This window comes from Equus caballus, chromosome 2 (genome assembly GCF_041296265.1).
Source record: "Equus caballus isolate H_3958 breed thoroughbred chromosome 2, TB-T2T, whole genome shotgun sequence".
In the NCBI taxonomy this organism is placed as follows: Eukaryota; Metazoa; Chordata; class Mammalia; order Perissodactyla; family Equidae; genus Equus; species Equus caballus.
The window spans coordinates 26,918,711-26,946,147 of record NC_091685.1 but is presented as its reverse complement, the minus strand read 5'-3'; the positions used below and the strand labels follow the sequence as shown (position 1 = coordinate 26,946,147).

General features: G+C 53.8%; 1 protein-coding gene across 12 annotated transcripts in view; it reads left to right on the top strand.

Moving 5' to 3' along the window:
* The window catches only part of PTPRU (protein tyrosine phosphatase receptor type U), a 79,339-nt gene that overhangs the window by 37,543 nt on the left and 14,359 nt on the right, over positions 1 to 27,437 (top strand). For 4 of the 12 annotated variants that reach the window (XM_070250158.1, XM_023634822.2, XM_070250155.1 and 1 more), the window contains exons 12-20: positions 901 to 1,174; positions 2,011 to 2,047; positions 2,862 to 3,000; positions 7,323 to 7,352; positions 10,263 to 10,420; positions 19,335 to 19,525; positions 20,137 to 20,212; positions 20,681 to 20,757; positions 26,895 to 26,931. In XM_070250158.1, the coding sequence (XP_070106259.1) occupies positions 901 to 1,174; positions 2,011 to 2,047; positions 2,862 to 3,000; positions 7,323 to 7,352; positions 10,263 to 10,420; positions 19,335 to 19,525; positions 20,137 to 20,212; positions 20,681 to 20,757; positions 26,895 to 26,931 (1,019 nt within the window). Of the gene's footprint in view, positions 1 to 900; positions 1,175 to 2,010; positions 2,048 to 2,861; positions 3,001 to 7,322; positions 7,353 to 10,262; positions 10,421 to 19,334; positions 19,526 to 20,136; positions 20,213 to 20,680; positions 20,758 to 22,886; positions 22,905 to 26,894; positions 26,932 to 27,437 lie in introns of all 12 variants that reach the window. The other 8 variants (XM_070250167.1, XM_023634831.2, XM_023634826.2 and 5 more) reach the window with 3 other exon arrangements.

The following is a 27,437-nucleotide window of genomic DNA, read 5'->3' as shown; positions in this document are numbered from 1 at the left end:
CCAGAGCGCAGGCTGTCAGTGCGGGGTGTCCCATGCCAAGACGTGGCGGAGGCTCTGACTGGAAATATTGAAATTTGTCAGCTTCATTTATTTACTCTTGGCTTTGTTCCACAGAGGATTTGGAGGAGCTCACAGCAAAAGGTCATTCAGTAAAGTGAGAATAATAAATAGAAACACACAAGTCAAAACCAGGAGACACAAATTGGAGGCAAGACAGACCAGGGAACACACCTCAGCCATCAGGACCGGGAGATGCCGGGCTCAGGGCTGCAGACTCGAGGCTGCCCCGGGTTGGGCGGGATGTAGGCTGAGTGTCCTTGTTGCTTCCTCAGTCGCTGTCTCCCCATGGAGGGTGGTTCCGGGAAGCCTGGATCCCCAGGTGCTGGCACAGGGCCCATTGTCTGAGCTCAGTCAACGCTTTCTGAGTGAATGAATGCCTCGAGTCTAACTCAAGTTCACTGAGGCCCAGAGGGAGCTGTGGATACCAGGGTGGAGCCCGAGGCTTCGGGATCCTGGGTCCTGTGGCTTCGGGATCCCAGGTCCTGTGGCAGGCTCAGGAGGACTCACTGAGGAGCCTGGGTGGGGCTTTAGGGCTTGGTGCCATTGAGCAGGGCCTGCATTCTTTCAGCTTAGTCACAGTGGTGACAGCTGACAGGCACTGGCTGCTTCCTGACCTTGCCTCCTTCCTCTCATCCACCCATGGAACGGTCCTCTGGTCACTCCCATTTTCAGAGAAGGAAACTGAGGCCTGAGGACGTTAAGTGACTTGCCCAGCTAGTAACAGGCAGAGCAGAGATTAGCCCCAAGCTGGGCCCGATCCCAAGGCCCATGCCCTTAGCTACCAGATGCCTCTCCCGTTCTCTGGCCCCGTGTTCACTGCCCTCTCCCCTCCCGGTCCAGTGTGTACCAGGTGATTGTGGAGGAGGAGCGACCGCGGAGGCTGCGGCGGGAGCCAGGTGGCCAGGACTGCTTCCCAGTGCCGCTGACCTTCGACGCGGCGCTGGCCCGCGGCCTGGTGCACTACTTTGGCGCCGAACTGGCGGCCAGCAGTCTGCCCGAGGCCATGCCCTTCACCGTGGGTGACAACCAGACCTATCGCGGCTTCTGGAACCCACCGCTTGAGCCCAGGAAGGCCTACCTCATCTACTTCCAGGCAACAAGCCACCTGAAGGGGGTGAGGGACCGTCCAGGGTCGTGGTGGGGGCCGTTGGGGGGCAGGCTGGGGACCCCTTGGAGCGGGCCACTATGGAAGAGAGACCTCAGGCCCCGCCCACTTATTGATACCCACCCTCCCGTAGTCCCGCCCCTCTTGAGTCCCGCCCCCTCTCGTGGCCCCCCCCCCCCCCCCCCCCCCCCCCCCCGCCCTCCTCCCCTGTTCCCTGACTCCTCTATTGATTTCCGTCCTCCTATAGCCTCACCTTCCTCCCCTGAGCCCCGCCCTCCTGACCCCAGGCTCCTTCTCTCCAGCGTTACCCACTTCCTGAGCCTATTTTCCCAGACTCCCTTCTAGCCAAGCCCCTGGGCTAGTCCCTGACCGCTGCCTGAGGCCCTGGTCTATCTCAGGCTCCTCTCTCCCCAGAGGGGTCCATCTCAGGTTCCTGCTTTCAGCAGACCCTGAGGCCTAGGACCCTCCTCCTCCCCGAAGCCCCGCCCTCCTCCAGACTCTACCTCCTCAGAGTTCTCCTTCCCAGGCTTCCCCCTCCTAACCATGCTAACCAGACCTTACCCTCATTTCTGATTAGCATGAGCATGAGATGAGCCCCCTTTCTTTTCCTGTTCCCACCCATCTCATTCCCCTTTCCTAAGGCATTGCCCTATTTGCAGGCCCCTCCCCTCTCGGCCCCTCCCTCTGGTCCCCCCCCAGGCCCTCCTGCCGGTTGGGTGTCTTTAGTTACCATCTCCTCCAGACAAGCCCTGACCAGGCCCAAGACACGCTGTCCGAGGTTCCCCCGCCCCGGGGAGGGTCAGGTCTGCTCTTCATTGGTGCTGAAACCCCATCTGTGCCTCCAGGAGACCCGACTGAATTGCATCCGCATTGCCAGGAAGGGTAAGTCCCGCAGGCTTCAGCCCCAGTAGCGGGTTTCTCACCTGCTGGGCTCCGGGGAGGTGGACCCTGAGGACCCGTGGCTGTGGGAACAGAGGAGGCTGGTCCTGCAGGCCTGGGGTCCGGAAGGGTTTCCCTTCTTGGCCCCCATACGCCCCACCTCAAGGGCTCCTTCTCCCAGATCCAACAGCGGGGCTGCACCCCCTTAACTCCCCACCCACTGTGGTCACAGAAGGGGCCTTGGCAGGGGCCGGGGACGGGCCTGTGGAGAGGGAGCCATTATGGTTGGGCCATGGGGGTGATGGGTACTGGGCGCTGGTTCTGGGTTCTGTCTGCCCCCTTTCCTATGGTGGGGAAGAAGTGGGGACAGCATGGACCCTGCAGTGTAGGGATTGTCCTTGCTCCCAGACAGGATTGGTTTGCCATGCTGAGGTGCCCTAACCATGCCCTAGGCACATAAGTCTCTTCCCCCATCACTGCTCAGGAGGGCAAGGGGGTTAGTCTGGAGGCCCCAGGCATCCTCTGTCCTGCATCCACTGAAGGATGGGGAGGATTTGAGATAGTAGAGAGGAGATGGGAGCCATTCCTGATGGGGGACAGTGAAAGTAAAGCCTCTGACAGGAATGCAGAAGGCGTGAAGGATGGTGAGGACATCAATCTGATTGAAAGGCCGGACCTGTGTGAGGACCAGGGGCAGTTGTCTGTGCATGTGTGTTTGTGCAGCCTCATTTGTTCCTTGGGGCTCAGACCCCAGCAGGCAGAGGGTAAGTGGTCCCTATCTCCCCTCTGATCCTTTGTCCTGCTTTGTTCTCTCCAGCTGCCTGTAAGGAAAGCAAGCAGCCCCTGGAGGTGTCCCAGAGATCGGAGGAGATGGGGCTCATTCTGGGCATCTGTGCGGGGGGACTTGCTGTTCTCATCCTCCTCCTGGGGGCCATCATTATCATCATCCGCAAGGGGTGAGTGACGCTGGTGCCCTGGCCCACCTGTGGCTCCTGACCCTCAGAGGCCTGGTGGGCAGAGGGGAGCGGTGGCTGGGAGCTGGTAGGGCAGCCGCCTGGCGGGTGTGTGGAGGGCTGCCAGCCTGGGCATCAGGCCTGTGGATGGACCCAAGCTGGGTGGCGGTGGGAAGCCAGAGACTCTGCAGATGGGGCTGCCCCAGAGCGGCTTGGCTGGGGCCCAGGTCTGGCTGGTGCCTGCTGCCACTATCCAGAGAAGGGCGCTCGGTGCCCGCTGCCAAGGAGCTGTGCTGGAAGTGGGCACCGCCCTCCTGTGCCTGCGGGGCTGCTCCAGTGGGGAGGGTGTGGAAGTGGCCTGACTTGGAGTCCCCAGCCCCTGCAGACCTTCTGCCAACCTGTCTGCCCTGCCCTGGGTGTTGACCCTGGCAGGGGTGGTGGTGCTCACTCCCCTTCAAACCGAGGACCCTGAGCCATGGCTGTTTCCGGGCGCCACCCTCTCTTGGTCTCAGCTTGCCCTGGACCCTGTTACTGTAGGTCCCCTGAGGAGTCCTCCTGGGCCCGTGACTCACAGAAGACCTCCCTCCTGCCCCCACCCTCTCCCAGGCCTCAAAGGTCCAGCTGTGTGTTTACGAGGGATGTGTTGCAGTGGGCGATGTGAGTCCCAGTACATCTTAGAATCTAGAACTTCGAATTTTGGAGTTTCAGGAGACCAGGATTTGGGATTCTGAGAATCTCAGAATTTAGAATTGTGGAGGCTCAGAGCCCAGGAAGTAAAGGCTGCCAGGAAGTTCAAGGACATCTAGCCTAGTGGGTTTCAGATCTTTTTAAAGCAATAGAACCTGTCTCCAGAACACCAAATACACCTCCCTGGAAGCCCGGTCCATGGAGCAGATGAAGGCCAAGGCTCTGGCTGGAGGTGGGGCGGGGGTGTGGGTGGGGGGAGGCTTCTGAGACCTCTCTGCTCGCCCCCGCTGCCCCACCTCATTCCCCATCAGGCAGCCCCAGGACAGTGTGGTCCAAGCACCTTAATTGAGGGATGGAGACACTGAAGGCCAGAGGGAGCGTGGACCTGCCACGGTCACCCAGGGAACCAGAGGCAGGCCTGCTCCCTTTCCTCCCCTCCTGGGCTCTGGCTTCTGTAGCCCCTGCTGCTGCCAGGCTGGGCACACGTGGGTGAGTTGGCGCTGGGTCTCTGGGCTGCTGGGAGCAGATAAGTAGGATCCAGGGGATAAAGGAAAACTGGCTAGGGATCCCCTTGCAGGTAAGACTCTTCCAGGGAGTCTGGGGGTGGGGCATGCCAGTGTTGGGGACATGGTGAGGGGGTGGCATGGGAGGTGGCCTGTCCAGGGTGTCAGGCTCAGATTTTTTCCCTTCCCTAGTCCCTGCACAGCTTCATGAGATGAAATATTTAAAACCATCATTTGATCAGTATTACTGTGTGCTGAGAGCTTTACACACATCATCCCTTAGGATATTAGTTCTTGAGCACCTACTGTGTGCACTCAGGATACATCAGAGGACATTTGCTTCTTGGATCCTGACCCACAAAGCTGGTCCACCTCCCTTTTCACGGATGAGGAAACTGTAATTTAGTGACTTGCCGTGTCGCTTGGCCGATGGGTGGAGGGATTGAACCCAGGCCTGACCGCAGAGCTGTGCTTCTCACAGTTGGGGCTCTGAAGGGTCTCACCACGGCCGGCGCGCAGTAGGTGCTGCCTGGAAGGGGCAAGTGCCTGTCTGTCTGGGCGTTGGCTCCGGGGACTGGGGCGTGAGGCAGATGGAGAGAGCTGTGAGAGAGGGGGAGAGTTTGGGGAGCTGCAGGTAGTGTTTGAGGCCTTGAAATCCACCCTCCAGGAGAGAGGCGTGGCAGGATGGGGGATGTCCCTCACCCCTGCAGAGAGTGTTGGGCCCAAGAGAGGATGGTCAGAGATGCTGCCAGCGCCTCACTAGGAAACCCTCCGCTTTACGCAGCTGCCAGCCCACAAACCCTTCCAGGGGACCCCAAAAGCTCTAGGGTCCCCCGGCACCTCCTTCCTTCCTCTAAAGCCATTCAGCCCCTTTCTCTAGCACCTCACTGCGTCCCCCTGAATCCAGCCTGGCCTTCAGGGTCTACTGTGCTCCTCAGGGCTCCCCCGGTCTGCATTGCGGGGTGTCCTGGGACAGAGCAGCCCTGGCAGGGATGGGGGCATTCAGATCACCTTGGGGTGCGAATGTCATGGGCAGATGAGGAGGTTGCTGAGGGAGGCCAGTTACCCAGCTGCCTCCCGTGTACCCTGTTGGAGGAAGGAGGCAGCCCGGGGGGCCAGCTTGGGAGGAGGCATCAGATTCTCCATCCTGCCCTGCCGTGTGGACAACGAGGCTGGGTGCACCCGCCCCTGGGAACTCCAGGGCAAGGAAGGGCTAGCCTGGCGCACCCCAGGCTGGGTCAGGTCCCTAACTCTGCCTCCGGAGTCCGCCCTTCTTGGCAGCGTCGTCTTCTCCCTGCTTTTTCTTTTACGTACCTGTAGCGCTGTACTCAGTGTTTCTCTTCCCTGCTGGACGGAGTGCTCCATGAGAGTAGAGGAGGGTCTGTCTTGTAGGCTGTGTCTCCCCGGGGTCTGGCCCCGGGGAGTCAGGTCCTCCCGAGCCCCCCATGCCCAACTCTGCAGGTGGAGGAGGCAGGGAGGACCTGAGCATGCACTTCCTGTTCCTTCAGCCTCCCACGGCCCCTGGGAGTTAGTATCATCCTCGCTTGTTTAGAGGAGGAAATAGAGGCTTCTGGGGGTGGCGTTCTTTTATTTATTTTCCCTCCTTTATTGATCACTCAATTCAATGAACTGTTTCTCGAGGGATCATAATGTGCTGGGTGCTGTCCTGGCCCCAGGATCCAGCAGTGGACAGACAGGAACAGGATGCTGCCCTCTGCGGCTTTGTGGCCAGTGGGGAGCCCGGGATTAAACCAGAAAAAGCCCAAATGGATAATTATGAATTATGGAAAGGATGGGGTGCTGGGGTGAGGGCAGAGAGAGGGTAAAGGGGGATGTGATGTGGTGATTATGGGGGAGCGGTCAGGAAGGCCCTCAGAAGTCATGGATTTCAGCTGAGACCAGAAGAATGCCATTCCTTCAGCTGTCCTGCCCCTTTGAGGCCTCTGTGACCAGCTGCAGGGCCCTGGATCAATGTGATGTGTGACTCCAGCCAGTCTCCTGCCCTGACTGGGCCTCAGTCTTCCTCTCCCTTCTCTGCTTGCCTTCCCTCTATCAGCAACGTCAGCGTTGGGGTCCCTGCTGCCCAGTGATGTGGGGGCGGTGGCTCGGGGACCCCTGGATGGGCCTGGATGGGGCCTCAGGAGGGAGCTGGCTCTGGAGTTGGGGTCCTGGTCCTGCTCTGGGCTCCACTACTGACCCCCAGAGTCCTGGGCTGACCATGACTCTCCAGCCTCAGCTTCCCCACCTGTGCCGTGGGACCAGACCTGCTCAGCCTCCTCTCTGGGGGTGCACAGCGGTAACCCAGAGCTCCTGACCTATGCGTGCGCTGGGTGCCCACGAGGAGGTGGGCTGCCTCTTTAATGGATCCCACTCCCAGGGGCAATCTGGGTGGTGAGGGCAGCCCAGGCTCGCTCTGGCGTCCAGCTGGAGTCCTCCCCGCCCCCTGCCGCCCCTCCCCGCCCCAGCCACGGTCCCTCTCAGGCACAGGTGAATGCTCAGGGCTGTCCCCTCAGGGCTGAAGGGCCTGCAGGTGTGAGTGGCATTGGGACTGAGGGTGGGGGCCATATGCAGGGTGAGTGCAGCCCTGGGGGAGGGCGTGACGTTGATTGTGTGATTGTGTGCACCCGTGTGTGTGTGTTTATGAATATTTATCTGTGTATGTATCTGTGTGTGTCAGTCTTTGTGTGTGTATGAGTGTGTCTGCATGTTTGTATGTCTGTGTTTTTAAGTGCATGAGTGTGTCAGTGTGTTTCTATGTGTATGAGTGTGTGTGTATTGTATCCATATGAGCGTGTCTGTGTGTGAGTGTACAAGTGTGTGTATTTCTCTTTGTGAATGTGTGTGTCTGTGACTGTGTGTGAAAGTTCTGCTTCCCCTCAGAGTGCTTCCCACTTCCTCCTCACTCCAGTGGCAGGCTTGGGGAAGGTTCCGGAAGGGGTCTTGGGTCCTGGTCCTCAATGACTGAGCCCAGCTGGCCCTTGGGACGAGGAGGGCCCTTCTGACCTGTCGGGTCCCTGGCCAGCCCCCTCCCCAGCACGGAAAGCACCAGGGCCCTCCCTGCGGGCTGGGCGCAGCCCTTGCCGGGCCTGTGGCAGGACAGGGGCCGACTGTGCTCTTCTCTTTGCATGCTGCCAGGAGAGACCACTATGCCTACTCCTGCTACCCGTAAGTAGCTCCACCCGCCTTGGGGTCCAGGCCCTCGACGGGGAGCCGCCACGCTACCCCTCTGGGCTTGGGCCCCACCCCCCGCCTGGCCGAGTGTCAGCCCCTCCTCCAGGGCCACCTCTGCCTCAGCGTCCCTCCTCTGCTCTGTCCCTCCTCCCCGTCGTCCTCCTGGCGTGGAGGTCATGAGCGCTGGCTTGTCGTCAGAGTCTCAGGTCCAGACCAGGCTCTGCTGAGTCGCCGTGGATGAGTCGCTTGACCTCCCTGAGCCTGGTGTCCTCTCGCCCCCAGAGGCAGCCCCTTGTGTCCGTGAGCCATTCCTGCTGGTCAGGACTTCCTGACGCCAGACCACAGTCCATGCCCAGGAGGGTCCTCACACAGGCCCCGTTCTGGGGTCGGCAGCCCATGTGTGTGTGTGTGCTTGTGGGGCACACCTGTCCCCACGCTGGCAGCTCTCCCCACGGTGCAGGCAGCTCTCAGGGCCACGAGCAACTTCTCCAATGGGGCAGCCCCAGGCTCCCAGACCCGCCGTCTCCTGGGCGCTTCCTCTGGGCTCAGTTCTTTACACCGAAGCCTCACGGCTGCCCTGAGAAGCAGGTGCTGCCATCGCTCCATTTTACTGATGGGGAAACTGAGGCTCAGAGAGGTTAGGGCCCTGTCAGAGGTCACAGGAGGTGCAGAGCTGGGGTCACCGTCTGATTCCATGGCCTCCTGAGGGCACCCCGTCTTCTGCCTCTGTGTCCTCTGACTCTGCAAGCCTTCCAGAACATTCCCCCACCTGTGCTTGTTCTCCCTCCCTGCAGAGCAGGCTCAGGTGGCCCTGGGCCAGCACAGAGGATGGTGGTCTCACCTCCTCCTCCCTGGACCCTCTGCTTGCATCGATGTCACCCGATGTCACGTTAGCTTTTCCAGCAACTGAACCCTGTCAGCCCCGCGGAGCCTCCAGCGCTGCTTTTGCAGGAAGCGCTGACAGGCAGCTCTCCCTCCCTCTCTGCTGCGCAGTTAACTCTCGAGCCTAAATGCAGAACTTTCCATGTGCCCATATTCCATCTGCTTAATCTCACCCTGGGGTCAGCTGGAGGCGGGCAGTGTCGGTGTCCCTCCCGGGTTCTGTCTTCTGCGGATCTGGTTGGTTGGTGTTTGTGGTTCTTCCTAGTGGGCCACCAGCCTGGGTGGGAACAGAGCCCTGTGGTACTCCACTGGAGACTGCCTTCTCGGCCAGTGTCCCCTTGTGACGAGTCCTCCTTGGGCACCTTGGTTCAGCCAGCTTGACCAGCTGTCCTCTGTCCACGGCGCTCTGTCTGTCTTCCCTGGGGGCTGCTGGTGTCTGGCCTGTCCCTCTGTCTGTCCCCTTCCCCATCCCTCTCTCTCTTGTCGTTGTCCCTTACTTTCCTCCTCCTCCTCTGGATCCTCCTGATCTCTCCACGCCCCGCCTCCTTTCCCTCCCTCCTTCCTCCTCCTTCTCTCACGTTGATGGTCAAGGTCGCTGCCACAGAGGTTTCTCCTCACCTGCCCCCAGAGGGCTCCTGGCTCTGCCCTGGTCACAGCGAGGGCGCTGCCCAGAGCCTGGGGTGAGCCTGGGAGTTGGAGGCCTGTGCCCGCTGAGCTGTCTCTCCTCCAGACTGCGAAGGCTGTGCCCACCTCAGTGCACAGCATCATTGGTCCCCAGCGTGGACACAGAGTCATCTTTTCAGCATGGGAAGGACGTTGTAGTCCTGCAGTAGGAGTGTCCAGAGGCCCTCCTGTCCTTCCCCTGCCCTGGGCAGCTCTTGAGCCAGGACAGGTTGATTGGTGTTTGGCTGTCTGGGCATATTCTTTCATTGGCCTCTTCGTCTCCATGGATGATCTGCGTCCCTGAGCCCTCATAACATGGAAGTCCTTTCTCGGGTCTACCCCACGTCCTGCATGCTGCAGCGCTGTGCAGGCAATGGCTCGCTGTCTCAAGCCTTCCCTGTGATTGGGCCCCTGGCTCCTCTCCAGTCTCATGAGGGTCCCAAGTCACTTCCTCTTTGCTTGTGCTGGGCCCCTCCATCCTGGAGCTGCACCCCTGCCCCCTACTCTCTGTCCTCCCTCCCATTTTCCTTGAGTTCCCCTGGAGTCACAAACTGCCATCCTTGTCTGTAAAGCTGGGCTGGAGGCCTGGGCTGTGCGGGACCCTTGTCCAGGGGCCTTTCTGGAAGCTCTGCCCTCTCAAGAGGGACTGGGGCCTCTTACCCTCTCTCTGCTGCTTCCAGTGGCAGTTTGGACTGGTGGGCAGTGGCGGGAATATAGACCCTGTGCGGATCTCTTTACATGTCTAGTGTGGCCTGTGGTTGGACCATTCTGGGGGCAAGAAGGCGCCACGGTTCATTCTGTGCCCAGGGGAGGACTCCTGAGCACTGACTGAGCACCAGCCAGACTGCCCTGAAGGAGGAGTATAGCCCTCCCTACTGCAGGAGTAAAGGAGTTTTCAGGGCAGACGAGGACAGGGGAAAGGAGGATGGAGTATGAGGAAGCTGGGGCTGGAGAGGGAGGATGCTGGGGCTGGAGCTGGGGCAGTCATCCTTCTAGTTTGGGGTGGGATGTCTATCTGCTGTGACACCAAAATAGGCCCAGAGTGACTTTCCTTCCCATTTCCGGAGCCCTTGATGCCGGTGAGAGTTCTGAGCCAGGTCCCAGTCCGAGGCCACTGCTGCTCCATCTGTTGTTCTCAGCAAAGGTCCCCAGGGCAGGGACCCTGCGGCTTCTTTGGGGGCAAGTGGCAGCTCTCTGGTTCTGGTGAGCAAAGGATGGAGGCAGAGCCCCCTCAGCATTCAGGGATGCTTCTAGAATGACTCCTGGCCTCAAGGCCCCCTGATGGCTTGGCCTCCCCATCCGCCTCTGGGCTCTGTCCTGCCCACTCAGGCCTGCGTCTCCCGTGAACCCCCTCTGCAGGAAGCCGGTGAACATGACCAAGGCCACCGTCAACTACCGCCAGGAGAAGACCCACATGATGAGCGCCGTGGACCGGAGCTTTACAGACCAGAGCACGCTGCAGGAGGATGAGCGGCTGGGCCTGTCCTTCATGGATGCCCACGGCTACAGCCCCCGGGGTGAGTGCTGGGGCCCTGGGGCTTCTTCCTCATGGCTCTGGGCTCCCCTCCCCCTCCCCCCGGCATTGGATGAGTTCTGGAACACCCTGAACCAAGATTGAAGCATCTGTTGTGCTCCTGCTGGGTACCAGCACTGGCACTGGAAGTACACAGAAGGCACAGGCATTCCCTTGGTACTGGAGGAGCTTTAGGAAAATTGAGGACTTAGACACAGACTCTATAAAAGGAACGCGAAGTCACATGTTAATTGTGAGAGATGCTCTGGGGACTCAGAGGAGAGAGTGATGCTGTGTGATCAGAGGGGTCAGAGCAGTCTGCTGGCTTATTGAGTGCCTGCTGAGAGTGGCAGGAGGCTAGTGGCTAAGAGAGAGTGCTCTGGAGTCAGACAGGCCTGGGTTGCCACTCAGATCCTCTTAACTGTGTGACCTGGGCCAAGTTGCTTAACCTCTCTGGATGTCTGCTTTCTCATCATGTATAAGATGGGGATAAAAATCATCTCTGCTGCTAGGACTGCTGGAAGACTAACTGAGATATTGTGTGTACATCATTTAGTGCTGTGCCTGGCATGCGGGAAGAGTATAGTGATTCAGCTGGATGTGCTAGGAGCTTGCCGTAAATTGCTGATCGCACATCTTTTTATTCTATTTAGTGCTGATTTTTTACAAAAGAAAACACGTAATGTTTATGAAAGTCATAAAGTCATAATACAGCAAACACCAATGAATCCCACTGGTGAACTGGAACACCATGTGTATGCTCCTCCCTAACTGTATCCCCTGCTTCCCTCTTAGATGTAAATATTCCCCTGCAATTTGTGTTTATAATTTTCTTGCCTTTTTTGGGGTAGTTTTACCATGTCTGCGTGTATCCCCAGACAGCGCATTATATAATTTTTCTCATGTTTGAGCTTTAAAAAAATGAAATCACACTCTATTTTTCAACTCAACATCATGTTTCTAATATTTGCCCAGGTGGATGTTTCGCTGTCGTTCATTTATTTTCTCTGAGGAATAGTTTTCCATTGTATGAACGGATCACAGTTTATTTCTCCATTCTGCCATCCGTGGACATTTCATTTGCTTCTGGTTTTCTTGTTATTACAAATGAGGCTGCAGTGAACATTCTTAAATGACTCTCCAGATGCACCTGCACAGGAGGTTCTAGAAGCAGGACTGCTGGATTAGAGAGGATGCGCTCGTTCCACTTTATAAGACAGTGCCAAATTGTTTTTCGAAGTGGCTGTGCCTGGGTTCACGCCTCACAGCAATGTACAAGAGTTTCTGTGGTTCTGCGTCAAGCTCAGAATTTGCCAGGCTTCTTCACTTTTGTCAAGCTAGTTTGTATAAAATGGTGATTCTCTATAGTCTTAATTTGCATTTCTCTGATTACTAATGAGGTGCAACATGTTTTCAAATCATTATTGGCCATTCAGGTTTCTTCTTCCATGAAATGCCTGTTCATGTCTTTTACCTAATTTTCTATTGGTTTTTCTGTTGCTTTCTTAGTGGTTTTTAGGAGTTCTTTATATATTTAGGATGATACACATTTGTCACTTATGAATTGCAAATATCTTCTCCCAATTTGTGGCTCATCTTTGTAGGTTATTTATAGTGTCTTTGGATGAACACGTTTTTATTTCAATTTAGTCACGTTCATCAAGCTTTTCCTTTTTGATTTCTCCTTTTTCCGTTTTCTTAAAGAATTCTTCCTTACGCAAGGTCATAAAATGTTTTTTACTTTTTTCTAAAACTTTTGATATTTTGCATTTTACATTTAAATCTTTACCCATCTGTAATTGATTTTTGTGTGTGATATGAATTAAGGATTTTATTTTATTTTTTCTGTGGGGAAAACCAACTATCCTGGCCTCAGTTGTTGCGGTTCATACTTTCACCACTGACTTGCGGTGCCACCTTGTCACAGCTCACATTCCCATATGTATGTGGATCGTGTTTTGGCTCCCTATTCTCTTTCTTTGGCTAATTTGGTGATTCCTGAGCCAATACCACACAGCTTAATTACTGTAGTAATCTGTCTTGATATCTGGAACATCAAGCCCTCCCGACTTTGTTCTCTGTCGAGGGTGTCTTGGCTATATTTGTCCTCATTCTCTTTCTTATAAATTTTAGGATCACTTTTGCAAGTTCCTTGGAAAATTTTGGTGGGTGGGTTTGTATTGAACCTATAGATCAATTTGGGGAAAACTGACATCTTGTGAAATTGTCTTTCCATTGATGAATATGATATATATCACCCCATTTATTTAGGTCTTTGAGTGTCTTTCAATAATATTCTCCATAAGATCTTGTACATCTTTTGTTAGATGTACCCCCAGGTCCTTTATAGTTTTGATTTCCATTGCAAATCGTACACTTTTTCTTTATTGTGGTAAAATACACATAACATAAAATTTACCTTCATAACCATTTTTAAGCGTACAGCTGAATGGCTTTGAATACATTCATAATGTTGTGCAGCCATCACCACCCTCCATCCCCATAGCTCTTTTCATCTTGTAAAACTGAAACTCTACACTCATTAAACGATAGCACCTTATTCCCCACTCTTCCTAGCTCCTGGCAACCACCATTCTGCTTTCAGTCTCTATGATTTTGACCACTATAAGTATCTAAGTGGAATCATACGGTATTTGTCTTTTGTGACTGACTTATTTTACTTAACGTAATGTCCTCAAGGTTTATCTATGTTGTAGCATCTTTTAGAATTTCATTCCTTTTTAAGGCTGAATAATATTCCATTGTTTGTATCTATCACACTTTTCTTATTCGTCTGTTGATGGACGCTTGGGTTGCTTCCATGTTTTAACTGTTGTGAATAATGCAGCTCTGAACATGGGTATGTGAATATCTCTTTGAGATGCTGCTTTCAATTCTTTTGGGTATATACCCAAAAGTGGAATTGCTGAATCTTATAGGAGTTCTATTTTTAATATTTTGAAGAACTGCCATACTGTTTTCCATAGCAGCTGTACCATTTTACATTCCCACCAACAGCGTACAAGGGTTCCAATTTCCCTCCATTCTCACCGATAGTTATTTTATTTTATTTTTTTTTGATAGCTGTCATCCTAATGGGTGTGAGATGGCATCTCACAGTTTTGATTTGCATTTGCCTAATGATGAATGATGTGCGTTGAACATCTTTTCACGTGTCTCTTGCCCATTTGTGTATCTTCTTTGGAAAATATTTGAATCAGGTTGTTTGTTTTTTTATTGTTGAGTTCTCGGAGTTCTATATATATTCTGGATATTAATCCTTTGTCAGATATATGATTTGCGAATATTTTCTCTCATTCTGTGGGTTGCCTTTTTACTCTGTGGATAGTGTCTTTTGATGCCCAAAATGTTTAAATTTTCATGAAGTCCGATTTGTCTATTTTTTCTTTTGTTGCCTGTGCCTTTGGTGTCAGAGCCAAGAAATCATTGCTAAGATGAATGTCATGGAGATTTTGTCCTATATTTTTTTCTAAGAGTTTTATAGTTTTAGATCTTACATTTAGGTCTTTGATCCGTTTTGAGTTAATTTTTGTATACGGTATTAGATAAGGGTCCAACTTCATTCTTTTGCTTGGGGAGATCCAGTTTCCCCAGCACAAATGGTATACTTTTAAAATAGTACTTTCCTAATTGTTGCTCAAATAGAGAAATACAGTTGATTTTTGTGTGTATATATATAGATCTCACATCCATACTCCTTGATAAACTTTCTTGTTAATTCTCATTTGTCTGTAGAAGCTTACAGATTTTCTAAGTACAGTCAAGGCATCTGCGAATACTGACAGTTCTATTGCTTCTTTCTCATTTCTTATCCTGTTTTCCTTGTCTTTCTGCACGGCACTGCCTGGGACCCCCAGTATTCTGTTCAAGGGAAACACTTATAGCAGGAATCCTCATCTTGTTTTCCTGACTTTAAAAGGAACACTGCTCACATTAAAATACTGAGAACGAAGTTGGCTATAGATTTTTATTTTAAATGGACATGAAATTTACCAGTGATTTTTTCTGCACTTATTGTAATGTCATATTTTGTTTTTCCTTTAGTTTGTTAATGAAATGAAAGACACTTTTAGATTTTCAAATGTTAAAATAACCTTCAGTTGCTGGGATAAATTCATCCTGGCCACGATGCATTATATTTTTAATGTATTGTTGGATTCAGTATAATATTGTTCAAAATTTTAAAGCTGTATTCTCGAATGGGATTGGCTTGTAATTTTTCTTTTTTGTACACTCCTTGTCTGGTTTCTAGTATCAAGATGCTATTAGTCTTATAAAATATACTGAGGTCTCTTCTCTTTTTTCCTTATTATGGAAAAATGGAATAATTGACACCTTGAAAGTTTGGTGGAATTCACCCGTCAAACAATCTTTCTTTTTGGTTTTATGGAAAAATTTAAAACTTTTAATTCAATTTATTTAAAGGAGTAAAGGACTATTCAAGCTTTCTATTTTTTTCAAGCCACTTTTAGTAAGTTATATCTTCTCTAGGAATTTGTCCATTTCATTTACATTTTCAAATTCATTGACATGCACTTACTTATCCTGTTCTTTTTGTGATCTCCCTCATTCGCTTTTCTCCACAGCTCTGCGTGGTAGCTGTCATCATACAAATGGGGAAATGGAGGCTCAGAGAGGGAAAGTCACTTGTCTGGATCAAACAGCCAGAAAGTGGCAGAGCCAGGATTTACATGCAGGTCTTTCTGAGTTGCAAATTGCCGCTTCTGCTGGCATGGTGGGATTTGGATGGGCAGAGATGGGAAAGGAAGGGCACGCGTGGGGGAAGAACAGCTTGTGCAAATGTTCAGGAGAACATGGAGAGGTCTGACTGGGCTGAAACTCAAGTGGGTGTTGGGGAGAGGGGGAGGTGAGGGTCCTGTGGGCGCATGCCTTGCTGCAGAGTCCTTAATAGACATATAGAGAGACAGGAAGCATGGACTCTGCTCCCAAGGAACTCACTCACTACTTGGGGAGACGAGACTGACCTAGGAAGTCAGCACCAGGCTAATTGCCATGTGGACGGTGGGGACAATTAGTGCTGCCGGAGTCTGGAGAAGAGACACCTTTGGGCCAGGGTGATCAGGGTTTTGGCTGAGATGGGTAAGATTGGACTGACGGTGAGGGGGAGTGGGCACTGCAGGCAGGATGCAGGACACGGGGAAGGTACGAGGGCTGGGAAACTCAAGGTGTGTTCAGAAGACCGGAGCTGAGTCTCAGCACCTTCTCTCTTTCTCCACGCCCCAAACTGGTCTAGCCTCCACTTCCTTCTTTGCTTTTCCAAACAGTGGAGGCCAGAGTTTTGGAGTTTAGAACAGAAAGCCATGTTGATTTTGATACCTCCTCCATTTGCAAATTTTAAAATAGGGATGTACCATGCTGAGTAAAATGGTGGCAGGCTGGCCGTGAGAAGCCGACTGGAATGTTCCCAAGATGTTGGAATGTGCTCCCGTTGTCTCTGAAATTCTGCCTATGAAAACTCTCAAACCTTCCTGGCCCCCATCCCTGCAGAGCTCTTGACCTCTCTGGGTACCAGTGGGTTCTGGCCAAATGTTTTGTCAAATAAGTCCTCAGTTACTTCATCACCATAAATGCCCCTTTATCAGGAAGGGGAAACAGAGAAAGCAGGCGGACAACAGGACCCAGAGTCAGATGGGCCTGGGTTTGAATCTTACTGCTGCCACTTAATGAGAACATAACTTGCCCCTTCTGGGCCTCAGTTTCCTCATTGGGATAGGGGGATGAAACAGTGCCTACGTCATGGGCATAGTCTAAGGATTAAATGACTTAAGAATTGTGCCAGGCATATGAAAGCATTCAATATGTTAGTTATTGTTAGCTTTTATTACCGGCTGTGTTTCTTTAAAGTCATTTGCTAACTGCAAACAGTGAAGGAAAAGGATAAAGTGCTCTTGGATTGTATAACTGGGGCCCATCTTCATCTGAGGGTGGATGGGAATTGGGGAAAGTGCTCATCTTTGAGAAAGATCTGAGGATTCTCATTTTCACATGAGGAAACTGAGGCCCAGAGAGGTCAAGTGACTGGAGTCAGAATTTGAACTCAGGTTCTCTGTGACTCTAGACACAGGGTTCTTTTCTCTGGGCCTCAGCCCTTCTCTTAAAACGTCAGCTGTCTGGTGGTTGCTCCCAAAAGATGTCCCACAATCATGGTGGAGCTGGGGAGAGACTGGGAGACCTTGAAGCTGAGGGCTGGCTCTCACCTTCTTTCCTCTCTTCTTCCCTTTCAGGGGCTGCCAGCTGTGGGCAAGCTGGTCCTTGGGGTGGGGGTGGGGGTGAAGAGGAGAGTGTGTGTGTGTGTGTGTGTGTGTGTGTGTTTGTGTTTGTGAAATCCCATGGGAATTCATGGGCAAGGAGATGGGGAGCTGTCTTCTCTGGTCCCAGGAAATGGAGGGTCCTCTTGGCACCATCATCCCGTTGTCTCCTGCTGGCCTTATTTCTAGAACACCTTGTGTCGCTCTCAGGCTCTGCTGGAAGCCGCCCAGATTTGGCTCTGCCTTTCCATCAGGATCCCAACCAGAGGGCAGTTTTTGCTTGTCTTTAGCCATTGCAAGCTGATTCCATGCCTGCTTGTGAGGCTGCCTTAGAGCTGCCAGCCCCTCGGGGTCTCTGGGATGGGCTGCTGGATTCTCCACCATCCTTGTTTGCTCCTTTCTCCACCTGGAGAGCTCTCTGTGGAGCTGTCGCATGGTTTCCACGAACAGCACTGGGACCCCTCTGTCTCTGAGTTCTTTGAGCCAGCTGAAATCCTTTTGCTTGAAATCTTTGCACTTGTCTTGTGTGTTGTTGTAGATGCTCTTTAGAATTGTTAGGTCCTGGACCAAGATCCTACAGTGGAGAAGGACCACGACAGAAAGGCCCTCTCTTGTCAACCAACTGCCCTGGCTTTCTGGACTAAAGGGGTTCCTCCCTTTCCTGGAGGCTACTAATGATGCCAACAGCCGCCAGCCGCAGGCGTTCACTGTGTGCCGGGCACCGGGCTGCGTGCTTTATATGCATTATCTTATTTAGTATTTACATCATCGTATGGAGAGCAACAGTTTTTATCTTCATTTGACATGTGAAAATGGAAGTCTAGAGAGAGTCCCATCCCCAGGGTCACAGGCAGAGCTGGGATTTGATCTGAGGCCTGTCTGACTCCAGAGATTGGCTCTTAATCTCCATATTACACTGTGTTCCCCCGAGGATATTTCATGAAACAAACAAAAAAAGCTCTCCATGGAGAAAGACGGTGGTGAATCACTGCTGTTTGCACCTATCTCTTGGAAATTCAAAATGCACTCTACCTTGCGGGAAGCCCTGAGAGATCTTACAGGGAAATAACCTACTTATTTTTGTTTAAGCCAGAATTCACCCGTCTCCTTTAAAACGTAGAACCCCTCCTTGTCCTCCTTCTCTTCTTTTTAATGGACTACCACTTAGTCATCTGGTGTCACTGCTACTTTCTGGAAGACACTTTGGCAACCACTACATTAGGGAGGTCTTACCTCTTTGGACCTCAGTTTCCCCATCTGTAAAATCAAGAGTTTGGGGCATCTGACCATGATGGTGTAACTGGCTTGCCCACCAGCTGTAAACAACTAGAAATGTGGATCAAATATGTGACACAATTGTTTTCGACATGGAGTGACAGGCAGCTCAGGACTGGGAGTCCCGAGAGAAGAGAGACAAATGAGTGGGCCCTGCCTTCCCATCGCCTTTCTACCTGGAGGCAGTTTTCCAGTAGTGGTCCAGGAAGGGGGCACCGAGGCGGGCCCGGCGGTCTCCTTGATTTGCAGAGACAAGGATTGGGGTGTGGGGCGGGGGAGCTGCACGGGCGTCTGTCCGGTGCTCCTGCGTTCATTCTGTCAGTTAGTCATGGTGGGAATTAGAGGCCAGACACCAAGAAGTCTCCCCATGGAGGGTCATTTCAGCTGAGGCCTGAAGGATGAGAATGAGTTTGCCAGGCCAAAAGAGGAGGGGCAGGGTGTGCGGACCAGAGGAACCCGCATGTGTGAAGGCACAAGGAAGGGAGGGGACCAGCATCTAGGCCCCACTGAGAGTTGGCCACCTGCCCCTGCCGGCTCTGATGTGGGCAGAGAACAGCTGTGAGAAATGCCGGGGGTCTGGCCTTGAAGGCTCCCTGCACCTTACCCCAGACAGGGGGAGGGAAATGAGTGTTAAGTGAGCGTGTGGGGGTGGTGTCGCTGAGCGGGGCTGTTCTCTCATGTGCTCTCAGTCCCAGGACCCGATCTCAGGACCAGGGTGGGATGTCCTTGGTGATGCTGCTGAGTAGAGCTGGGGCGTGGGCCTGGGGAGGAGGGTCTATTTTCCCGGGGGTGTGGGGCGCTGTGAGCCTCTCGACCCGCTGCCCGATTGGCTGAGCGCAGGCTGACAGCGGAAATGCTTGCGCGGGAGAAACCCTCTATTGAGGTGACTGCGTTAATCTGCAGAGGGGGCGGCGGCCGGGCTAATTTCGGGATTTGCTTGTCTTTGAATGGGGGTAATTGCCAATGTTCCGGATTGTTCCCTAGAAGAGGGGGAGGGAGGGGCTGTTCCGGGCTCTGCCGAGCGCTGCCCCCTGCAGGCAGCACGATGAAGTCCGCTGGATGTAGGATAGAGGGAGGGGATGGCAGGATCGCGGCAGGCAGGGCGCCGCCAGAAGGGCCCCCAGAGGTCAGAGATGCGACCCGCTCCTTTGACAGACGGGAAACCCTAGATGCAGAAGGAAGGGACTTTCCCAAGGTCACATGGGGTGGGCGCAGCCAGGCTGCTTGGCTCCAGGGAACAGCCCAGCCGTCCTCCACGGTGGCCTGCTCCCTTTCCCCCCTCACCCCGAGTCCCTCTGGGGTTCCCCAGGCTGGGCGTGTGTCAGGAGCCCCTTCCCCTTTCTCTGACTGCAGGGGACCAGCGCAGCGGTGGGGTCACTGAGGCCAGCAGCCTCCTGGGGGGCTCTCCGCGGCGTCCGTGTGGCCGGAAGGGCTCCCCGTACCACACGGGGCAGCTGCATCCCGCGGTGCGTGTGGCCGACCTCCTTCAGCACATCAACCAGATGAAGACGGCCGAGGGCTACGGCTTCAAGCAGGAGTACGAGGTGCAGGGCCCGTCCAGCCACGACCCCTCGCCGGGGCCTCACTGGTCCCTCCTCAGTGTGGACCCTGGCCCTGGCAGCCCTGAGCCCAGCTCCAGATAGACCTTGCTCTGACAATCAATTCGACCTAACCCTTTTTGACCCTAACCTACCTTCTTATCTCACTGACCTGGTTTCTCACTGTCATCCTGACCCTGATTTGAAATCTGACCTTGACTCTTAACTCAGTCTCCATCTGGACCTGATGGTAATCCTTATCCTATCCCCAATCCAACCTGACCCTGATCTCTAACCTAACCCCAGTAGGACTTTGACCCTGACTCTCATCCTAAACTCTGTCTGGACTCTGACTTGAATCCCTTCCTGCCTCCATCTGGACTCTGACACCACCCTCCTCCTAATTTTAATTTGACCCTTAACCTTACCTTATTCCTAACTCATACCTGGATTTACCCTAAACCTGACCCTCATTCTAAAATGTCTCTCAAGCCCCACGTTTAGCCCTGAACCTGGCCCTTGCTGTGGTCCCGCCCACATCATCCCTGTTGACGGGAAGGGGCCTTACGAGTGGAGGGGTTTCCCTCTCCCGCTGACCACCACTTCCCACCTGGCAGAGCTTCTTTGAAGGCTGGGATGCCACAAAGAAGAAAGACAAGCTCAAGGGCAGCCGGCAGGAGCACATGCCTGCCTGTGAGTCCTGGGAAGGGCCTGGTGTCTGGGGCAGTGGGTGGGAGGGAGTTAGGGTGGGGAGCGCCCTGGGGCAGCCTCAGAGGTTACAGTGGTATCGGCTGCCATTTCTCGAGGGCCTCCCAATGCCAAGCTGTGCGCTGAGCATTACACCCATTATCTCACTTGTTCCTCTCAATAACCCTGTGAAGTGGGACGTTTTGTAATCCCCGCTTTACAGATGAGGAAGCCAGGCTTGGGAGATTAAGCCCCCTGCCCGAGGTCACTTGCCTGAGTGAGGGAGCATCCCCTGGCCTGGCCTGCTTCCCGCAGTACCTGGAGCCAGCTGTTCGGCCCTGAACCTTTAGGTCCTCTTTGCTGCCCTGCCTGCGCCCCACCTCTGGCCTCCAGGAAGCCTTCCCTGACTGCCCCAGCTCTGGGCTCCCAGTTCAGCCCCTGCCCACCCCATGGCCGCCTGCTCTGTGTTTGCAGATGATCGGCACAGAGTGAAACTGCACCCGATGCTGGGAGACCCGGATGCGGACTACATTAACGCCAACTACATAGACGTGAGTGCCGTGCCCTGTCATCTCTGCTGACCTGGCCCCGCCCGCTCCAGGCTCACTGTCCAGGCAGGGCAGGAGCCTGTCAGGGAATCAATGAGGGTTCAGATGGCTGGGTTCTGGGCGCCCCCACCTCCTGGAGTCAGTGCCAGGGAGCTCAGAGGGGAGCACAGAGTGGATGGTGGCCATCAGGAATGCTTCCTGCAGACTTCTGAAGTGGGCCTGAGAGATGGGGGGGCTTCAGTGAAGCAGAACGAAAGGAAGAGGGCAGACAGCTAGGCCTAGAGGTGAGGCAGCATCCCCCTTCAGTGAGGGCGGAGAGGTGAGGGAGCATCCCCCTTCAGTGAGGGCGGAGAGGTGAGGCAGCATCCCCTTTCAGTGACGGCTGAGAGGTGAGGGAGCATCCCCTTTCAGTGAGGGCGGAGAGGTGAGGGAGCATCCCCTTTCAGTGACGGCTGAGAGGTGAGGGAGCATCCCCTTTCAGTGAGGGCAGAGAGGTGAGGGAGCATCCCCTTTCAGTGACGGCTGAGAGGTGAGGGAGCATCCCCTTTCAGTGATGGCTGAGAGGTGAGGGAGCGTCCCCTTTCAGTGAGGGGCCAAGAGGTGAGGGAGCGTCCCTTTTCAGTGAGGGGCCAAGAGGTGAGGGAGCGTCCCCTTTCAGTGAGGGGGGACAGGTGAGGCAGCATCCCTTTTCAGTGAGGGGGGAGAGGTGAGGCAGCATCCCCTTTCAGTGAGAGGGGAGAGCTTGGAGGTGGGAGTCCATGATACACCATGAAGCTGAGAGCAGGCGGGGCTGGATTGTGAGGCCTCCCTCGAATGGTGAGCTAAGGAGTTGGGGCTTTCCCTAGAGGCACCAGGGAGTGGTTAGAAGTGATTTCACCATGATCAGAGTGGTACTTTAAGAATAGTAACTCTTGTTTATTGAGCATGAACTGTGTGCCAAGCAGTGTGCTAAGCACTTTATGCCAAATATTTAATTTTGTGTAATCCATGCAACCACCCTATGGGTAGTTAGCATCATGACCTCACTTTACAGGTGAGGAAACTGGGGCTCAGAGAGGTGAAGCTACTTGTCCTAGGTCACACAGCTAGTGAGTGGTCAGGAAGGAACTCAAATCTCAGCCTGTCTGTTTCTCCAAAGCCTTTGCTGCTGACCATGAGGCTCTCCTGCCATCCACTGCAGCAGCTGGGTCTGGCTGAACTGAGAGTGGGATCAGAGATAGGCAGGAAGCCAGGAGCCTAGGCTTGGGGGGGTGAAGAAGAGGAGATGAGTCTGCTCCACAATTGTGGATGAGGGTGAGACCAAACAGAGTCCAGGGACTCTGGTCAGACTCCCCCACCCTGCAGCAAGCCAAGTTCAGCAGAGAACCATTTATTCATTTGTTAGCTATCCTTTGAGCACCTACTCTGTCCCAGGCATTGTGCTGGGGACCAGGGATGCAGCAGTGACCAAGCCAGACACATCCCTGCTTTCCTTGAACATGTGGATTCTAGTAGGGGAGACTCATAAATATGCAAGTCACCTAATTTCAGATGAGGTGGGAAGGCACAGGCCAGAGAGAGGAATGGCTTGCCCAGATTGCACAGCACAGTTAGTGGAAGGGCCAGGGTTGGTCCTGGCAGTCTGCCTGGAGGCAGGAGAGCTTGAGCTGGCTTTGGGTGGCTGGAGGGGAAGAGGAGGGACATGCCAGTTGGAGAGCACAGGCCTGAGGCGCATAGGAGGAGGAAGGCCTGTATCTGGGGGGTCCGGGAGTCTGGAGATGATCTCTCCTCGCCCTTGTCTTCACCTCGTCCTGGCGACCAGATGTGCTGCCCCATGGTTTCCAGAATTCCTTACCTTCTTCCCCACGTCCCATCCTCTCCCTTGGCTGGGCCTGACCTCTTGGACTTGGGCAGCTTTGGTGACAGGGGGCCTCTCCTCGGTCTCCTCAAGGTCCCAGTCGGCTTCTCCTTGGGCCTGGCAGGGACATGCCACTCGCCCCTCTCTGGCCCACCCCAGTCCACCCGTCTCTGCTCTGCCTCCCCTGCTCACATCGCCCATTCTGGCCACTGCTGTGCTCCGTCCACCTCCATCTGCCTCTAGCCTAATATCTGTCTCTTTTGCTTTGTACTGTTCCCTCACTGGAATCATTAAGATTCGGATAAACCGTGAAGTAAGTATCTCTCTCCCGTCTCCTCCTCCTCCCCCTCCTCCTTCCCTTCCTCCTCCTCTTCCTCCTTCTCCTCCTCCTCCTATCTGACTGGCTGTACCTCAGACTCTCTCACAGTCTCCAGCTGTCTCTCCCTCTCTCTCTCTCTCTGTCCTCCTTCCCCTCCACCCGTGCGCCTGACACCAACCGTCCATTTCAACAGCCTGGCCAGGGGCCGCCCAGGGCTGCAGATTCGACTCTCTCCCTGTTGTAAGCACTTCCTCCCATCCGCCCTGCCCTGAGACGGGCAGCAGTACTGGGGGTGCTTCCCCAGGTCCCATTCTGCGCCGGCCACCGCCTCGGTCACCTTTGTCCTCCAGCTCCCCATGTCCGATGAGTCCTCTCTAGCCACACCTTCTGCGGGGCCGTGGGCATGGGTGGGGTGGGGCTGGGTGGAGCTGCCCTGGGTGCCCTGTCGCTGCTGCTTGGGGCTCAGGGTCTTCAAGGAAGTGAGCACGACCCTGGTCAGTCCCCTTAAGACCAGGGACTTAAGTCCCTTGGTGATCAGTATGCTTGACACTCAGCCCCCACCACTCTGCCCTCAGTTTAGCCCTAATTTGAATGTTTTACTTTTGGGGAGCAGTTTGGGTATTCTAGTTTTAAAAATAGTGCCATCTTTGGGCCTTTTAAGAATTAAAAAAAAAACCCAATCCATCTAGCGATCCTTTGATTTGATTTTTACTATATATTATTTTCATGATATTTGATGACTGATGGGATTGTTTGCTATCTTGTGGGTACCTTTTCTATTTTATCTCCTTTTTTCTTTTAAAAGTATATTTCTTGATTTTTATGATTGCAGAAATTTCAGACTTTCAGACAACATGGAGATGTCTAATTCATAAAGTGAAAGGGCCCCACAGTCATCTCTGCAGGGGGTGGGCAGTTACCCAGATGTGCTCCCTGACGTCCGCCCTCCTTCCGAGTGCGCTTAAACAGTTGATTTGTAAAGTTTTCGGATTTAAATGGAATGTTAGGGCCGGAAACGCAGTGGATACGCTCAGCCCTAGCGCCCCCTTTAGGAGCTGAGGATCTCCACTGCTCTTAAATCCCCCCTATTTCCATTAGATGTTGTCAGATTCCTGAGAAATACCCATAGAACACTTGGCTTAATACATCTTCAAATGCACGTTAATAAGAGAGTCACTGGCTGAACACCTGCCCTGTGCCGGCACCTCAGGCACGTCGTTTCACTGTTACCACACTCTGCCAGGTGGGGACCTACCTGCATTTGGCAGATGAGAAAATCGAAGCTTAGAAAAGTCAAGCAAATTGCTCACGGCTGTTGGGAGCTGGGTCTCAAACCCAGCCTGAGCCCTCAACCCTTATGCTAGACTGTGGTTCCCCGACTTTGGGAGCATCAGGATGCTCTGAGGGTCTTACCCATAATGCAGGTGGCCCATCCCCCGGCTCCCCAGTCAGACTCCAGGGAGGGCTCAGGTGACCACTCCAGGAGCAGGTTCCTAGGACATGCTGATGCCCAGAGTGTGAGGACCAGTGAGTGCTCTAACGCTGGTCTCTAAAGTGGGTGTGCTCAAGGTGATTGATCTTCCTTTAACATCGGATCATTTTAAACTTTCCATGTCAGCGTCCTCTGTGTAATGTAATTGTACAGTAATGCCCGTATTCAATTCAAAAGTTAATGCAGATATTTTGAGGGTTATGTGTTTAAGACCTTGTTTAGCTTCTTACTGTATTTACTGACTGGTGTTTGAGTGTGCTGGGCACTGGAGGGACCGAGCTGGGGAGTCAGAAGAGGCCCTTACTTTCATGTGGAACTCTTAGGCAAACTGGTTTTAAGTGGAGCAGCCTGTTTCCAGCTGGACCAGTGCTGAGGTTGGGAGGGCAGCCACTGGCAGCACCTCTGCTGGACCCTCCCGTCCTCTGCCTCCACCTTTTCCTCTGGCTCCAGTTGCCCAGCATCTCTGCAGAGGACTTGAAGCAGAGGCCGTGGCTAGGGAGACAGCAGGCGGGAACTACGCTAGACCCGGGGAAGTTTCGGTAGTGAGGGCTGAGTGATGCTGGTAGGCTTTTCATTATTGGTAACTTTGACTGTGTTCTGGTCATTTTCATGGGAATGGTGTGTAGGTCTACAGCAGACTCTCTGAGGTGTATGTCTCACTATTATCCTCATACTACAGAGGAGAACAGAGGTTTAGAGAGGCTGAGAACCTGGGTGCTCAAAGTGTGTTGTGGTCTCTTTTTTTTTTTGGTGAGGAAGATTGGCCCTGAGATAACATCTGCCACCAATTTTCCTCTTTTTGCATGAGGAAGATTGTCCCTGAGCTAACATCTATGCCAGTCCTCCTCCATTTCTTGTATATGGGAGGTTGCCACAGCATGGCTTGATGAATGGTGTGTAGGTCTGTGCCTGGGATCCAAACATGCAAGCCCTGGGCTGCCAAAGTAGAGTGCATGAACTTAACCACTACGCCACCAGGCCGGCCCCTCCAAGTGTGTTTTGAGGCCCAGCATCAGCACCACCTGGGAACTGGTTGGAAATGCACAATCCCAGGCCCCACCCAGACCTTCTGACTTTGCATCTGCCTTTTAACAAGATCCCCAGGAGATTTGTGTGTACATTGGAGGCCAAGAAGCCCCCTTTTGGTGCCCAGAGTCACACAGCTGCTACTTGGCAGAGCAGCGAGGGACCCAGATCACCTTGACTCCAAGACTCCGATTCTTACCCGCTATAGCAAACCACTGTCTGCCCTGGGAATTCTTGACATCCGCACTCTTTGGAGCTTCAGGGGTGCTCTTTGACCCCTAAAGGGGTGGTGATAATGATCAGCTACTATTGATCAAGTACTGACTTGGTGCTTGAAACTGCGCCAAACCCTTGACATACGTTACTCTATTTACTCCTCACAACAGCCCTAGGAGGTAAATGCTATAATTATTCCCATATTATAGATGTGAAAATGGAGGCACAGAAAAGTGAAGGGATCTGCCTAAGGGCGCACAGCTGGCGAGAGCTGTGTAAAGCTGGGACTTGAACCCTGGCAGTCTGGCTCCAGGGCTCCTTGGGCCCGAGAAGCCCGCAGGCCCGAGGCGTTGCGGGAGCTGGGCTGGGGGCGTGTGGGAACTTGAGGCGAGTGGCCGAGCTGGGCTGTCTTCTCTTGCACCAGCCCTCAGTGCTTCTTGCCTGTCTTGTGTTGCCCTCCTTGGTGCCCTGGGCATCTCGTGTGGGCAGGACTCGGGGGCTGTGGCCGCAGGGCCGGTGTGGGAGACCAGCTGCCCCTCTTCTCAGCCTGAGGGCTCTGGGGATGGAGGAGGAAGTAGCTCTTGGCCCCTCTCTTGTGAGAGAAAATTCAGGTAAAGTGCTTAGCACAGTACGTGGCCATAATAGGGTCTCAAAATATTTATTATTGTTATTGATTTTAAAGATTTAAAAACCATTTGATCTGAGGGCCGTGAGGAACCCCTGTGCTCATTTGCCCCCCATGAACCCTTCTTCTGGGCCCCCAAGCTCTACATGACTAAGGAAGTGGGGAGGGGCCCTGCCCATTCTGGTTGCCCCGGCGGGGGCTGGGATAGCTGGCAAGACCCCAGCCTGGGGTCTGGGGTTGATTAGGGCCTCTGGGGCTTTGGGGAGAGGGCAGGGTCACCCTGCACTTTACTTGTTTCCAAACACCAGCTGGGTTGTAAGCTGCTTGTGGATAATTATCCCCAGGTTATGGATGGGGAGGCTCTCTATGCCCCTAAAGGAGTTGTGTCCTCCCTGGGGTCACACAGCAAAGATGGGTTTAGAACCAAGACACTGGCGTCCCAGCCGCACTTCCCTCCTTGCTCGGGGGCTGAGGGACAGGGCCACCCTTGTTAGGAGGTCCTGGGGAAGCGGCGGGACAGTTCCCTGGGTTCGTGTGCTGCTTCTGGGAGAGGAAGGCAGAGGAGGTCTGAGGGAGTGAGGGGCTGCCCCCTGGGGTCTTAACACACCCTCCTCTCCTGTTGCAGGGCTACCACAGGTCAAACCACTTCATAGCCACTCAAGGTACTTGGCGCCTCTGCCCGTGTGCCCCCGTGTGCCCCGCAGTGTGCTGCGTGCCCTCTGCGCCTGTCTGCCTTCCCTGCTCCTCTGCTTGACCCCCATCTGCCTCCCTTCTGCCTCTGTCTCTGTCTGTCTGATCTCTGCTCTCGGCTGAGTCTTCTGGAATCTGGCCATCAGTCTCTGACCCTCTCTGTGTTTGCCCCTCCCCAATATGCTCAGCCTGTCTGTAGCTCCCTGGTCCCTCTGTCTGTCTCCGAGGTGTTGCATGCAAAAGGGCCCCAGGCCCCGTCCTCATGGGTGTGGATTGTGCCTCTCAGCCTGGGGGCTGCCTGGGTCCCTCTGGCTGTCTTTTCCCCCTGACTGTCCATCTGTCTGTCGCTTCTGGAGACTTGTGCTATGGACCAAGAGTCTAGCCGTCCACTTATGCTTCCTGGGGATGGCCAGGGTCTCCAGGCAGGCCCTCCCTAATACTACCCCCACCCAGGGCTCTCCAAGCATGAGTTGGCAGT